This window comes from Trichosurus vulpecula, chromosome 8, assembly GCF_011100635.1.
Source record: "Trichosurus vulpecula isolate mTriVul1 chromosome 8, mTriVul1.pri, whole genome shotgun sequence".
Taxonomy (NCBI): Eukaryota; Metazoa; Chordata; class Mammalia; order Diprotodontia; family Phalangeridae; genus Trichosurus; species Trichosurus vulpecula.
The window spans coordinates 227,658,302-227,670,851 of NC_050580.1; the positions used below are offsets into that span (position 1 = coordinate 227,658,302).

Sequence of the window (12,550 nt, forward strand, 5' to 3'; positions counted from 1 at the left end):
GCATTTTAACTAAGATAGCTACCTACCTATCTTTCGGTTCATCTGTAATACTGGATGGAGGAAGGGGACCAAATGAGCTAGTCTCTTCAGTTGCAGAGCTCTTAGGAGGAATGAATGACTCGTATGTATAGGAAGTAAGTGGCAGATGGGGGCATGAGAAGAGAGAGAAGGAAAAAGGAAGAGGAGGGTGAGAAAAAGGAAAGAGAAGCAGGAGAGAGAGAAAAGGAAGAAAGGAGAGAGAAAAGAAGAAAGGAGAGAAAGAGAAGAATGAAGAAAGGAAGGAAGAAAAAGAAAGGAAGATGAAGGAAAAGAAGAAAAGGAAGAGGGACAGGAAGAAAAGAAGAGAGAAAGGAAGAGGAAGGGAGATGTAAAAAGGAAGAGGAAGGGGAGAAAAAATGGAAAGGGAAGAGAGAGGAACTTGAGGGGAATAAGGGCAGTAAAGAGCTAATGGCAGATTTCCAATTCTATGTTCAAAATCTTAATGTTTAGCATAAGGCTGACAGGAACATAAGGGTGGATGAATCCCAATTAATACTAATTTCCCAGAAGGAGTGGTAGAAAGAACACTGAATTTGGAGCAAAAGACCTGGGTTTGGGTCTTAGGACTAATAGAGCCCCTCCCTAGGCCCTTCTGTAAAATAAGGCTGAACTAAATGACCTCTAAAATCTCTTCCAGCTCTAAAACCTCTGGCACCTTTGTTTTCAGCCTGATCTCAAAAGGCAGAAAAAGTGATTCAGATAAAAGATGAAGTCTCACCATTGAACTGAATTATCGCCACTTTGGGAAAGTCAGTTCAACTCTGTATTATTAAATGAAAATCTGGCTCCTGATGTTCATTTCAGTAAACTAAGCTGACATATTCATAATTAAATAAAATCAGAATTTAAAAAATTGAATCCTTTAGGATCTCTTCCTTTTCTCCTCACCCCATTGTCCTACTTTGGCTAAAATGTATAGAGACAGGGCTGGGAAAGGAGAGATGAACCAAGCCAACTGCATTCAGCCCGAAAGAACACGAAAAGTACCACCTTTGGTCAAACTTCTGGCCCAGAATTATCTAGCAATGGTACCAAGTAAGAGTGTCTTTCATGTCTCTATTTTTAAAAGTTAGGGATTACAGTCTATAAAGGAATCTGTATGATTAACCTGCATTTGCTGTTTGGGTTAAAATATGCCTTGACATATTTTTACATGCAATTAAAATGAGTTTGGTCCTTTTAAAAGAGCTAAACTTCCCTCCTGTGTAGATGTGGGGGATTGTGGAAACAAAACATTGTGTATGTTATTGTTATTGGTTGGTTTAGCTTAACTGCTTTCTTTCCTATTCTCTACTATAAAGAGTGGCTTGATACAAAAAGGAAGGATATAGTAAATAAATAAATGACCAATGAATAAATAAAATGAAGGTGATAGAAAAACAACTGGTATCACTACATTTTTTTTAAAGAAGTACTTCTATCTGAGATGAATTGGAATCAGTTTCAGTGACCTCCCACATGGAGAATTAGCAAGATATAATTAAGGGAAAGGAGATTTCACAGGATTTCAAACAAGAAAGGATCAGGAAGCTTTAACCTCCTGCTTTTACATATAAAAGTTCAGAGAAGTAAATGATTTCTTAAGATCTCACAAAGTGGCTGAGTCACACTTAAACCAAATCCTCTAAACTAGGCTATTTCTCTTACACTGTATGCAAGCCTCTGATGGTCCTAAGGTTTAGGGGTTCAAGTCCTAGTTCTGATGCTCACCAGCTATATGATACCAAACAGGCCACTTAACTTCTCCGAGACTCACAGTTTCCTCATTGGTAAAATAGAAACAGGTACTTTCAGTATACCTACCTCGATGACCGTTGTAAGGAAAGAACTCTGAAAGAACTAATATAAGGACCTCTGAGAAGAGAATTGGTTAATTCTTTAACAGAAAGAACTAATTTTGAATCCAGAGGGAAGATTTAATAGCTTAGGGGAGCACATTGTTAGAAGGGCCCCAGAAAATAGAGATTCGTTCTGGGGAGAATGTCAAAGGCAATGATTGTTCCAAAAAGGGAAAATATAGAGGGTAGGGAGCTTTTACTTTAGAAGTGGGGTTTTTCCTGGTTTGCAGGAAGAAGTAAACAGTACTATGAAAAAAAAGATGGGAGAGAGAAAGGAAAGAAGGAAGGAGGAAAGCTAGATTTGGGGGTTAGAGAAGCTAGGGTCATAGGATCATGGATTTAGAGCTAGAAGGGACCTAGTCGAGACCTTCCATTTTATGGATAAGAAAACTACACTATGCTGTCATTCTGGTGGCACTGGGTCTCAGAGAAGAGAAGTAACTTACTTAATATAAGTAATCAGGAGCAGAACTAAGATTTGAACCCAGGTCCTCTGACTCCAAATCTGACAAGTTTTCTACTCCACCAGCTAACTAGGTGACTTTGGACAAGCCACTTCATCTTTCTAAGCCTCAGGTTCCCCAGCAGAGCAACAACAGCAGGGAGAGAACCAAGGCTTAGCCCCTCCCATCCAAGAGTTTGGGAGGATCAGAGCACAAAGTCCCAGTCCAGTAACAGGCTGGAGACATAGGCAAAGAAAAGAAAACTAATACAATGGGTTAAGAGAACCCCAAGACATAAACCCAGAAGGATGGCAATATGGTATAGTGCATTCAGCACTAGATTTGGAATCAAGGGAAAACCTGGGTTCAGATCCTGCCTCAGATACTTACCAGCTATGTGACCCAGGGAAAAATTGTGAGCCTCAGTTTCCTCATCTGTAAAATGAGGGGGTTGGGCTCGAACTCTAAGGTACCTTCCAGCTCTAAAACTATGTAGAACATGGTCAGTTCCCTTCCAGTTCTTGATCTTATGAGACCAGGTGTGTTCAAGACTTTGCAGATTTAGCAAAGTAGTAAGAGATAAGACAACAGGAATAAGAAATTATCAAAGGAACTTGGACTATCTACTAGCTGAGAAGATCATATTGTGTGAGAATGAGTCCACGTAAAGTAGGACGAAGGTCTCCTGAATCCCAAGCCATCTATCTAACATCATCTTGCCTCTCTATTTACACATATAAACAAGTATCTGAGTGAAATTTTTTCTAAGTGTACAATCCACTTCAACATTTCAAATTTTTGCTTTCTATTCCTTCACTTTCTATTTTGGTTTTGTTTGTTCATGAAGTGAATTATCTATCTTAAGGGTTTATTGTTTTCTTTTAAAAATATTGCATTGTTGGGGTTTTCCCCCTATCACTGTTACTGTCTACTGATTCCATTTCCTCCCCCTTGTAAGCATAGTCAAAGAAAGCCAAGCAACAGACTGGTCACATATGATCAGTTCTCTACCACTAGTTTTAAGGTTTATTATAATACTGTAAATCAATTGTTTTGCATTTTACATTTGTATGCTCTTTTTTCTCGGAGTTTTTAGCAGTCCAGTCCCAAGATGAAAGCACTGTACAAACCACTATAACTCTAGTAATTATTATTAATTCATCTGGTGGCAGATAACCAAAGAGGAGACACTAACCAATGCAAATCTCCAAGGAGAGTCAGCAAATACCCTTAGTATGTAGCATTAACATTACCCTTAACATTTCTTTTAAACACCATTTTGAATGAGTCACTCATCCTTTGGTCCATGCAGATAAGATCCATATAAATATGGTGATGATCTCATCTGGATCCTAAGGTCAGTGGTTTCTTAACTATCAAATCCAATGGCCTCTTCTTAGTCGTGATTCTTCTTGACCTCTCTGTGAAATCTGACACCACTGGCCAACCTCTCCACCTGATACTTTCTCCTTTCTGGGTTTCTCCTAATACTCCTCACCCTTGGTTCTAACCTATCTGATCACGTCTCTTGAGTCTCTCCTTTGTTGGATAATCATCCACAGAATACCCTCTAAGTAGGATGACCACAAGACTCTGTCCTTGGCTCTCTTCTTTCCTCATTCTATATACTCTCTCATCAGCTCCCATAGGATCAAATATCTCTATGCAAATGACTCCCGAAGTAATAAATCTAACCCTAATCTCTCTCCTGAGCTCCAGATCTACATCCCCAACTGCCTGTTGCACATTTCTAACTGGATATCTCATAAGAATCTCAAACTCCACATGCTCGAAACTCGAAATTGAACTCATCTCTCTACCCAATTTGCTCCTCTTCCTAACTTCCCTATTTCTGTTGAGGGCATCTCTATCCTTTTGGAAACACAGTCCACAACCTTGGGGTGATCCCTGATTCTTTTCTCTCTTCTTCACACCCCATATTCAACCAGTTGGCAATTTCTAAAAACCTTAACACATCTCTCCCCTCACACAAACACCACCCTAGTCTATGCTCTCATCCTCTCTCACTCTTACAAGTGTCCTTGTTAATTTTCTTGCCATTCTATCCTTGCACAGCTGCCAAAATTATAGTTCTAAAGCATAAACCGGGCTTCCTATTGCCTCTACGACAAAACACAAACTCTAGGTGGTGCAGTGAACAGAACACTGCTCCTGGAGTCAGGAAGACCTGAGTTCAAATCTAGCCTCAGACACTTCCTACCTGGGTGACACCGGACAAGTCACTTAAACTATTTGCTTCAGTTTCCTATGCTATAAAAGGAGGATAACAATAGTTTCCCGGGTTGTGGTGAAGATCAAATGAGATAACAGTTATAAAGCATTTCAGTACTATATAAAATGTCAGCCATTATTATTGTCATTGGTGTTATGTTGTTATGCCCTCTACAACCTGGCTGTAATCCACATTTCCAGGCTCATTAGACATCACTGCCCTTCACGCCCTACAGGGCCTGGTGAGGCTAGCCTGACTTCGGTTTCTCATAAGCAATATTCCATTTCCTGTCTATGTCTTTGGCCAGGCTATTCCCCAAGCCATGGATGTTTTTCCTCTATGCCATTATCTCCACCTCTTAGAAGGGAGGCAGAAGATAGCTACTTGTAGCTCCAAGGAAATATCTTTCAGTCCCTACAATCAGGAAATTCACAAAATCTAAACCTCAGATCCTACAGGATGACCACTAATAAGCACAGCTCATATCCTAAAGGGAAGACTTGCTGAAACAAAATTCTTGTCACTCCTGAACTCAACCTCCAACTCCAGCAGTCATTCATTACTCAAGCCCATGCACACAGGTGTCATACCAAATCACCAATGTGCTAAGTGGGGGTGGGGGAGAGGGCGTATGATAAGCATAAGAGCCAAGGAGAACAAAAGCATAGTTTGGATAAAAGCGAATCAGCTTACGTGAGGGCCTCACCTGCAGAGAAAAAAACCCCAACTAACCAAATGTCAGGCTAAACTGTATGTTTTCATATGACCTTTAGCAGAAATTCAGCTCAAAGAAAGTAAAAGAGTAAAGAGGAATAAAGCTTCTGAGCAAAGGGTCATGGATCTGAGTAGCACAGACGCATCAAGTGAGGCGTGGAATAATACCCTTGGCTTCCATTATTTCTCTCCCTTCCCTCTCAACCTACCCCCTGCCAGACAAGCTTTAGGGGAAAAACCAGGACATTAGCTTGGCTTTAACCCTCAGAGTCAGAGTAGATTAAAGGCAGGGAAAGGGGAAGGTGCCCAGATGGCTTCTCTCCTTGGGCTTCCCAGAGTCTCACTGGAAGACTGACCTTTGGAAGGACTCCTGACCCAGGATATGAGAAGACCCCCATGCCACCCAACTCTGCCCTGCACAGTGACCTTCTTGTGCCAGGAATGTGGACCAAAGGAGCATGAAATGTTTACAATGGGAGTGGGAGGCAGGGAGAATATCACAATCAGGCTGCCACATTAAAAAAAAAAAAACCCCAATACTTCTCTTCCGTGCACTGCCATTGGCTATCACACAGCAAATGCTTTAGAGACGGAGAGGCAGGCAGGTACGACTAACAATGGTAGCCCGGGTGAGAGAGACAGTATGAGAGGGACAAAAGGAGAATGGATGCAAAGAAGAAAAAGAGGAAGAGAAAAAGGGGGAAGAAGCAGCAATATGAAGTGAGCTCAGCCCACCAAAAAACCCAGCACTGGAGGTAGGAGACTCCGAGGACCTCCTGTTCCTGAGTAGGGAGGTGAGTTCCCTGGCAAGGATGGAGGATCTCCTGGCCTAAAAAAATAGGAGAAAGGCGGTGGTAAAAATGGCACACAGTGCGGGGGAAATATCTGAATAGGATGGGGGAATTTTAAAAGATGCAGAGAAGGGATGAGGAGAAACATGAAGCAGGAATGAGACAAAAAAGCCAAGTGGAAAAACTGGAAAGGAAATGTATATAGGCAGCCAGTAGGAGAAATCTTTTGAGTCTGGGCTGCCCTCCCATGGGTAACCATGAAGAGGGTTAAGGAGGCCCACCCAGGGGGCAAACTGAAATTGTACTGGGCAGAGAACCATGCCAAGAATAGATCTGGGCCATAATTCCCTCAAACCTTAAGTTCAAATCTTGGGGAAGAAAGGAAGGAGAGCAGATAAGGGCCTGAACAGAATGCTCCTATCTAGGGAAAAAGTTCTCTGGGATTCAAATAACTATAGTAGGGCAAAGGGATAGTCTATGTTTCCCTTTCTCGGGGGAGCTTCTTCCTACACAGGAAGTGCTTCAAGGCTAGGAAGGAGCAAATATTCCATCCTATATTGGAAAGGGAACAGGATTATATGAAGGGACAGGGGAGCAGAACGAGCAGAGCTGGCAGATAGCAAAGGCTCTCTCCTTCCTAGGGGCAGAGGGAATGGGCTGGCTTTGGCTCACTTCTTCCCTTCCCTCCTAAAAAAGAGTTAGCATCCCCCATGGGGTAAGAGGAAGTTAAGGGCTAGGGGAAAACAGATACACTTGTGATCTGTTCAGACCCTCACTACAAATGCCTGATATATCAGGCTAAAGGCTTCTATAAACCCCCCACCCCACTTTGAAAAGCCTGCTGGATGGGCACAGAGAAGGGTCCTGAGCTTAATGCCTAGGGATAAAAGGAAAGCAGGCATCTGACCATTCTCTCTGAGCTCCCACTTAAGGCAGAGCCTATGGAAGTGATGGGGAAAGTCAGAAGAAACAGCAAAGTGACAGAGGGAAGAGTGAGAGGGATGGGCTGGGGAAGAATTATATCTCACCTTCTGCGCACCTGAGAAGGCGTGGCAGTAACATGAAACATAGGTCAAAATGGCCTTCTCATCCGGCCTTAGCGTGCCTACAACATCTGCGCAAAGAAGGAAAAGAGGTTGAAAGGATAAAGTAAGAAGCAGCAGCACACAGAATAAAATAAAACAGTTGTGGGGAAAGAGAGAAAGGAGAGAGAGAGAGGGAGGGAGAGGTAAAAGAGAGAGGGAGGGAGAGGTGAAAGAGGGATGGAAAAGAAGAGAGAGGGAAGGGGGAGGAGAGAGTGAGAGAGAGAGAGAGACAGTGAGAGAGAGACAGAGAGAGAGAGACAGACTGCAGAGACAGAGCAGACACAGTAGAAAAACAGACAGAGAAAGAGCAAAAAAGAGGGAAGAGCGCAGTCATGGGAAAGGGAAGAAACTTCCTATCATGCATATCAAGACAAGACACATCAATTTCCATGCGGAGAGCAGGGAATCCAGATGAGGACATGATCCATGAGTTAGCCCCATGGGCCAAAGCAGCATTCCTACCTCCATAGGGGTTTCTCATCCTGGGGTCAGGGAATGCCAAGGTCATGCCGGCTTCCTTTCTTTGCCATGAGCATTTCTCCAACAAGATCACATGCTCCTGCTGCCACCTCAATGGAGCTGGAGACAATCTCCTGTTCAGCTCCTACACTTCCTAGGCTCCAAGGAGGGGCTGGAGGTTGTTGGTTACCTCCCTGGGTGGCCCAAAGCAGAGCTGAACCAGAGGGTTGTGGGATCTAGACTTATCCCCCAATATTATCAGACATCAATTATAGGTCAAGCCCTTAGCCTTGGGGCAGAGGCATGCAGTCAGGGGCAAAGAGCTCAGAGTTTACACTCACTCCATGAGGGGAGACTGGGTAGAGGGTTGTTTGTGAGACAGTATTAAGTCAAGTCAACACAATGGAAAACAAGTAGGACAATCTCTTGTCATGAGGTCTGGAGTCATAATATTTAGGGTTCCTTAGCAGGATGGATGAGAGATTGAGAATTATGGTTGCAGGGTTTCTCCTGAATACTCTAGTTGCTGAGACTGGTGTTAAGTTCCCTGCCAACAAAAAACTTGGACTCACTCAGAAGGCCTGCCAACCCAGTGGAAAAACTCTATGGCCCACACTGTAGCATTCACTGCACCTGAACGCTAGCTATAGATGAGTCCCTAGAAGTGCCTATTCTTTTCACCAGTGGCCAAAGCTAGTGATGACAAAGCCTCAAGCCATTTGCACCTGATTAAGAAGGGGCACTTGCCCCACAGCTTTCAGACACTGGAGAAGGAAGGAAGGGGGAGGGGGTTGAGGCAAGAGTCAGCAGGAGTAGAGCCAAGCGATGACAGCATACCTATTTGAACCAGTCCTTAATTCTACCAAAAGGGAACCAAACTGTAGATACCTGTGACTACAAGTAGGGGTTGAGGGAAGGGGGAGAAAGAAAGGGAGGGGGATCAGAGTAGGGGAGAGGAAAAAATAGTCTAAGTATTTATTAGTAGGAGGACTAAGTGTGCTGTATACAGACAGGCCTAGGTACCCCATGATACCTTTTGGGCTCCTGAGAAGGCGTGGTAGAAACTAGAAACATAGGTCATGATGGCCTTTTCATCAGGGCGGGCAGTTCCAACAATGTCTGTGAAGAAAAACCTAGAGTTAAGAAGGAGTCAATTGGTAGACTGGGTTAAGAGAGAGCTCAGGGTAGGAGGACACACTGGTACCTACCCAAGATGAAAGGAGGAAGAAGTAAGAGTCTTGGGGAACCAAAACATCTCCTGCCATTTCTGGCCTCTGCCCCATCCTATCTGGATATCACTTATGAATGAGCTCAGGACCAGGGCATGAAAGTCTGAGCTCCTAACCTGAAAACTGTGATAAACAGGGCTTCTAGTGGCAATCCCAGACCACATATAAATTATTCAGGCCAGAGAAGTCTTGTGTTTTTGTTTTTTTAAACCTAGCCCCAGGAATATATAAAACCAAATGTCAACCCAAAAGGGGAAACCTCACATACTTATATACATGCTGACATTAACAGAGTCAGCTACAGAAAAGTCTTCCTCACACCTCCCCCACTCCAGCATCTGGTCATCCTATTCTTCAGGACCTGGTCAAAGCTGACAAGAGAACTTCATATCCTAGGAATGACTATGACTGGGCCTCCTCATTTCCCTCCCCCTTTCTCTCTTCTGGTCCAGGGGTGGGAACCTGCAGCCTCCAGGCCACATGTGGCCCTCTAGGTCCTCAAGTTTGTCTCTTTGACTGAATCTAAACTTCACAGAACAAATCCCCTTAACTAAAAGATTTGTTCTGTAAAACCTGGACTTTCAGTCAAAAGGCCATACTCAAGGACCTAGAAGGCTACATGTGGCCTCGAGGCTGCAGGTTCCCCACCTCTGCTCTAGTCTCTAAAGAAGGGACATTTCTCCTTGCCAAAGTCAACTCCCTATCATTTCTACCTGCAGTTTACCCATTTGATAATTTCATCCCCATCCCCATCCCCATCTCCAGTCTCCCTCTATCCATCATCTTTATCCTACCTGCTATGTATGTGTCTATTCCAGGGATCTGTCCTGATCACCTCCATGAAGATGACTCACACAATCTCCTTATCTATTGCTCACCTCCAGTCTAGCATATCAACTGCCTATAGGACATTTCCACTTGGCTATCTCAGAGGCCTCACAAATTTAAAAAGTAAAAAAATGGAACTCATGGTCACCCCCCCCAACCAAACTTTTTCCTAACTTACACATTTCTGTTTAAACACTACCATCTCCCTTCAGTCATTCAGATTTGCAACCCTGAAATCATTTTCAACTCTTCCTTCCCTCTCACTCCCCGTGCCCAGCCATTGACCAAGTTCTGTTGGGTCTGCTTCTAGATCAGCCAAACCTTTCTCTCACATATTGCATCTCACCATAACCTCCCTAGTTTGAGCCCCCACCACCTCTTGCCTAGACCACTTCATGAGCCTCCAATGGCTCCCTATTGCCTCCAGAATAAAATACAATTTCTTTTATTTGACATTTAAAGGCTTTCCCAATCTGGCTCCAAAATTATCTTCCCAGACTTTCACATTCCTCCCCACCCACCCATTCTACAACCCAGCCAAACTGACCTACCTCCTGCTCCCTCTATATAACATTCCATGTCCTTCCTATGATCCTTTGCGCAAGCTGTCTCCCCTGCTTGTCATGCTCTAATCACTCACACCCCTTGAAATCCCTTCAAGCTCAGGTGCTATCAAGTCTTTCCCAATTACCCCAGTTGTTTGTACCCTTCTCCTCACATACACCAATATTACTTTATATTTACTTTTCCATATACTTTATATTTGTCTATAGGTGTACATACTGTGATTTTGTCAATGTATCCCCGGGTCCTAGAACAATACCTAGAAACGTAGTCCTAGAACATTGAACGTAATCCTAGAACATAAGAGTGCATTTAATGACTGCTAAATGGATTGACTTAAATGACTACAATAAAGGATAAGAGCAGAAAAGCAGTTCAGAGTCCCTCTGGCAGCTTGGTATGTATATCAGGATGAGGGAAGGGAAATCAAGGAAAGATCTTGTGAGGTTTTAAAAAAAGAAAAAAAGCTTTGCTACCTTCTGCATCCAGCATCTTTGGGATATCCAGGTACTTCTCTGCCACATCAAAAGCTGTATTTAGGTTGGTGAGTGGGTCATCCTAACGGGAAGAGAGAAAAGAAAAACAAAGGCATAATGTGAGAACCTGAGGAAGCACTGGCCAGCCCCATTCTGTACAGGGAGCAAGATGGAAGAAAAGGACTGGCTGGCTCTACCAAACGGGAGGTCAGGCCACACATGGGTTACTGCCTCTGAGTAAATCATACACACACACACACACACACAGAGGGACTGGCTGGGGCCATTTCAAATCCAGCTCTACGTCTATCCTTCCTCCAGGATGGGAAGTTCTATAGATTCCAGCCTTGTCAATGGAAACCAAGATACTTAAATGCAGTAGATTTAGCAAGGAATCCTATTAAATTGATTGACAGTTTCACTTTAAGCGTTTTCCATCTTTGCTGTCTTAGAATGGCCATGTTGCTGATTTACTAAGTAGCCACCAGGGGGTGCTGTAAGAGCAGCTTTCTCAACATGCCAGTGGACCTAAGGATTTGGTCAATCAAAAAAGCAGTCAAGAAGGCAAAGCGTTCACATAGCACCCGATCCTAAGTATTATCTGCAGGGTGATCTATCCATATATGGCAAAAAGGGCACTGGACTTGGAGATTAAATACAAGCCTCTGATACTACTGTCTGGGTAACTGTGGGCAAGTCACTTCACATAAACTTGTTTTATTCCTCTGTAAAATGGGTGCGATAAGTCCACAACTTACCGAAGAGCTCTCAAGAGAAAAGGGCTCTGCAAAGTGTCAGAGAAACATGAGCTAATATTATCAAGGTAACAAATGATGAAAAGTCTCGGTTACTCCTTTGCCTCCCGAGGCTTCAGTTTTTTCAACTGGGTAAGAAATGGCCGGTTACTCAGGGTATGAGAGAGAAGAAATAACTGAATTTTTAAAGACAGAATAACGGGTCTATCTTCCTGAAGGCCACAGGCCTTGCCTAATAGGACATCTTTTGCCTCCTTGAAGAAGCTTAGATTCAGTTTTGCAAGGAGTTGATGGATAACCCTTTCTTTTTTTGATTACTCCTACATGGCCTAAAAAAATCATAAGCCAGTTTATTAGCCTGTGCTTCAGTTTCCCCATGTGTGAAAAAGGAATCTCAAGCTTTTTCCTCACAGGAAACTCTGCGCGGGGTGGGGGGGGGGGGGGGCGGAGTTTATGCCCTAGAACAACTACATAAGCCTTTTTAAAAGGAAGAAGGTAATTAAAATAGCCAGAAGTAGCCAGATCTGTGGAAATAATACAACAAATCAGAGATTCTCCACCTTTTTCTGTCATGAACCTATTGAGCTGGCAATCTGATGAAGCCTATGGGCCCTTTTTCAGAAAAATGTCTTTAATTAAAGAAAATACTACATTTCAGTTAGAAGATAGTGAAAATAAATATGTAAATTTTTTCCTATCCAAGTTCCCAGGTCTCTGAAATCTACCCACAAATCCTTTGGGGTGGGGGGGTGGGGGTGGGCAGGGAAGGAGGTAAGTATATGAACCAAGGTCAGGAACCCCAGCAATAAAAGCTGTTTTCCCTAAGATCTCATATCCCCAGGCCCCAGCTGCTTTCTTTTCAAGTAAATTCCTTTGGAAAGCTTTAATGCCTTGGCCCAGGTAAATCATTTTTCATCATTTGGCCTGGCCAGAGATATTGCTGTTAATAATGAATAAGCACCCATGCTAAGCACTGCCTCTCAGGTGCAGGTTTATAGTCCAACCTGGACCTAGCTGTAATCACAATCATTTCCCTATATACTCATCTCATGTGTCTCTGTTCATGCTATTAACATATTCTGACAGAGATAACTCG

At 43.3% G+C, this 12,550-nt stretch overlaps 1 protein-coding gene across 3 annotated transcripts in view; it reads right to left on the reverse strand.

Moving 5' to 3' along the window:
- ACTN1 (actinin alpha 1) overlaps positions 1 to 12,550 on the reverse strand; it is a 134,805-nt gene that overhangs the window by 31,269 nt on the left and 90,986 nt on the right. For all 3 annotated transcript variants that reach the window (XM_036734527.1, XM_036734528.1, XM_036734526.1), the window contains exons 7-8: positions 10,700 to 10,781; positions 8,636 to 8,721 (exon numbers count right to left, since the gene is read on the reverse strand). In XM_036734527.1, the coding sequence (XP_036590422.1) occupies positions 8,636 to 8,721; positions 10,700 to 10,781 (168 nt within the window). The remainder of the gene's footprint in view (positions 1 to 8,635; positions 8,722 to 10,699; positions 10,782 to 12,550) is intronic.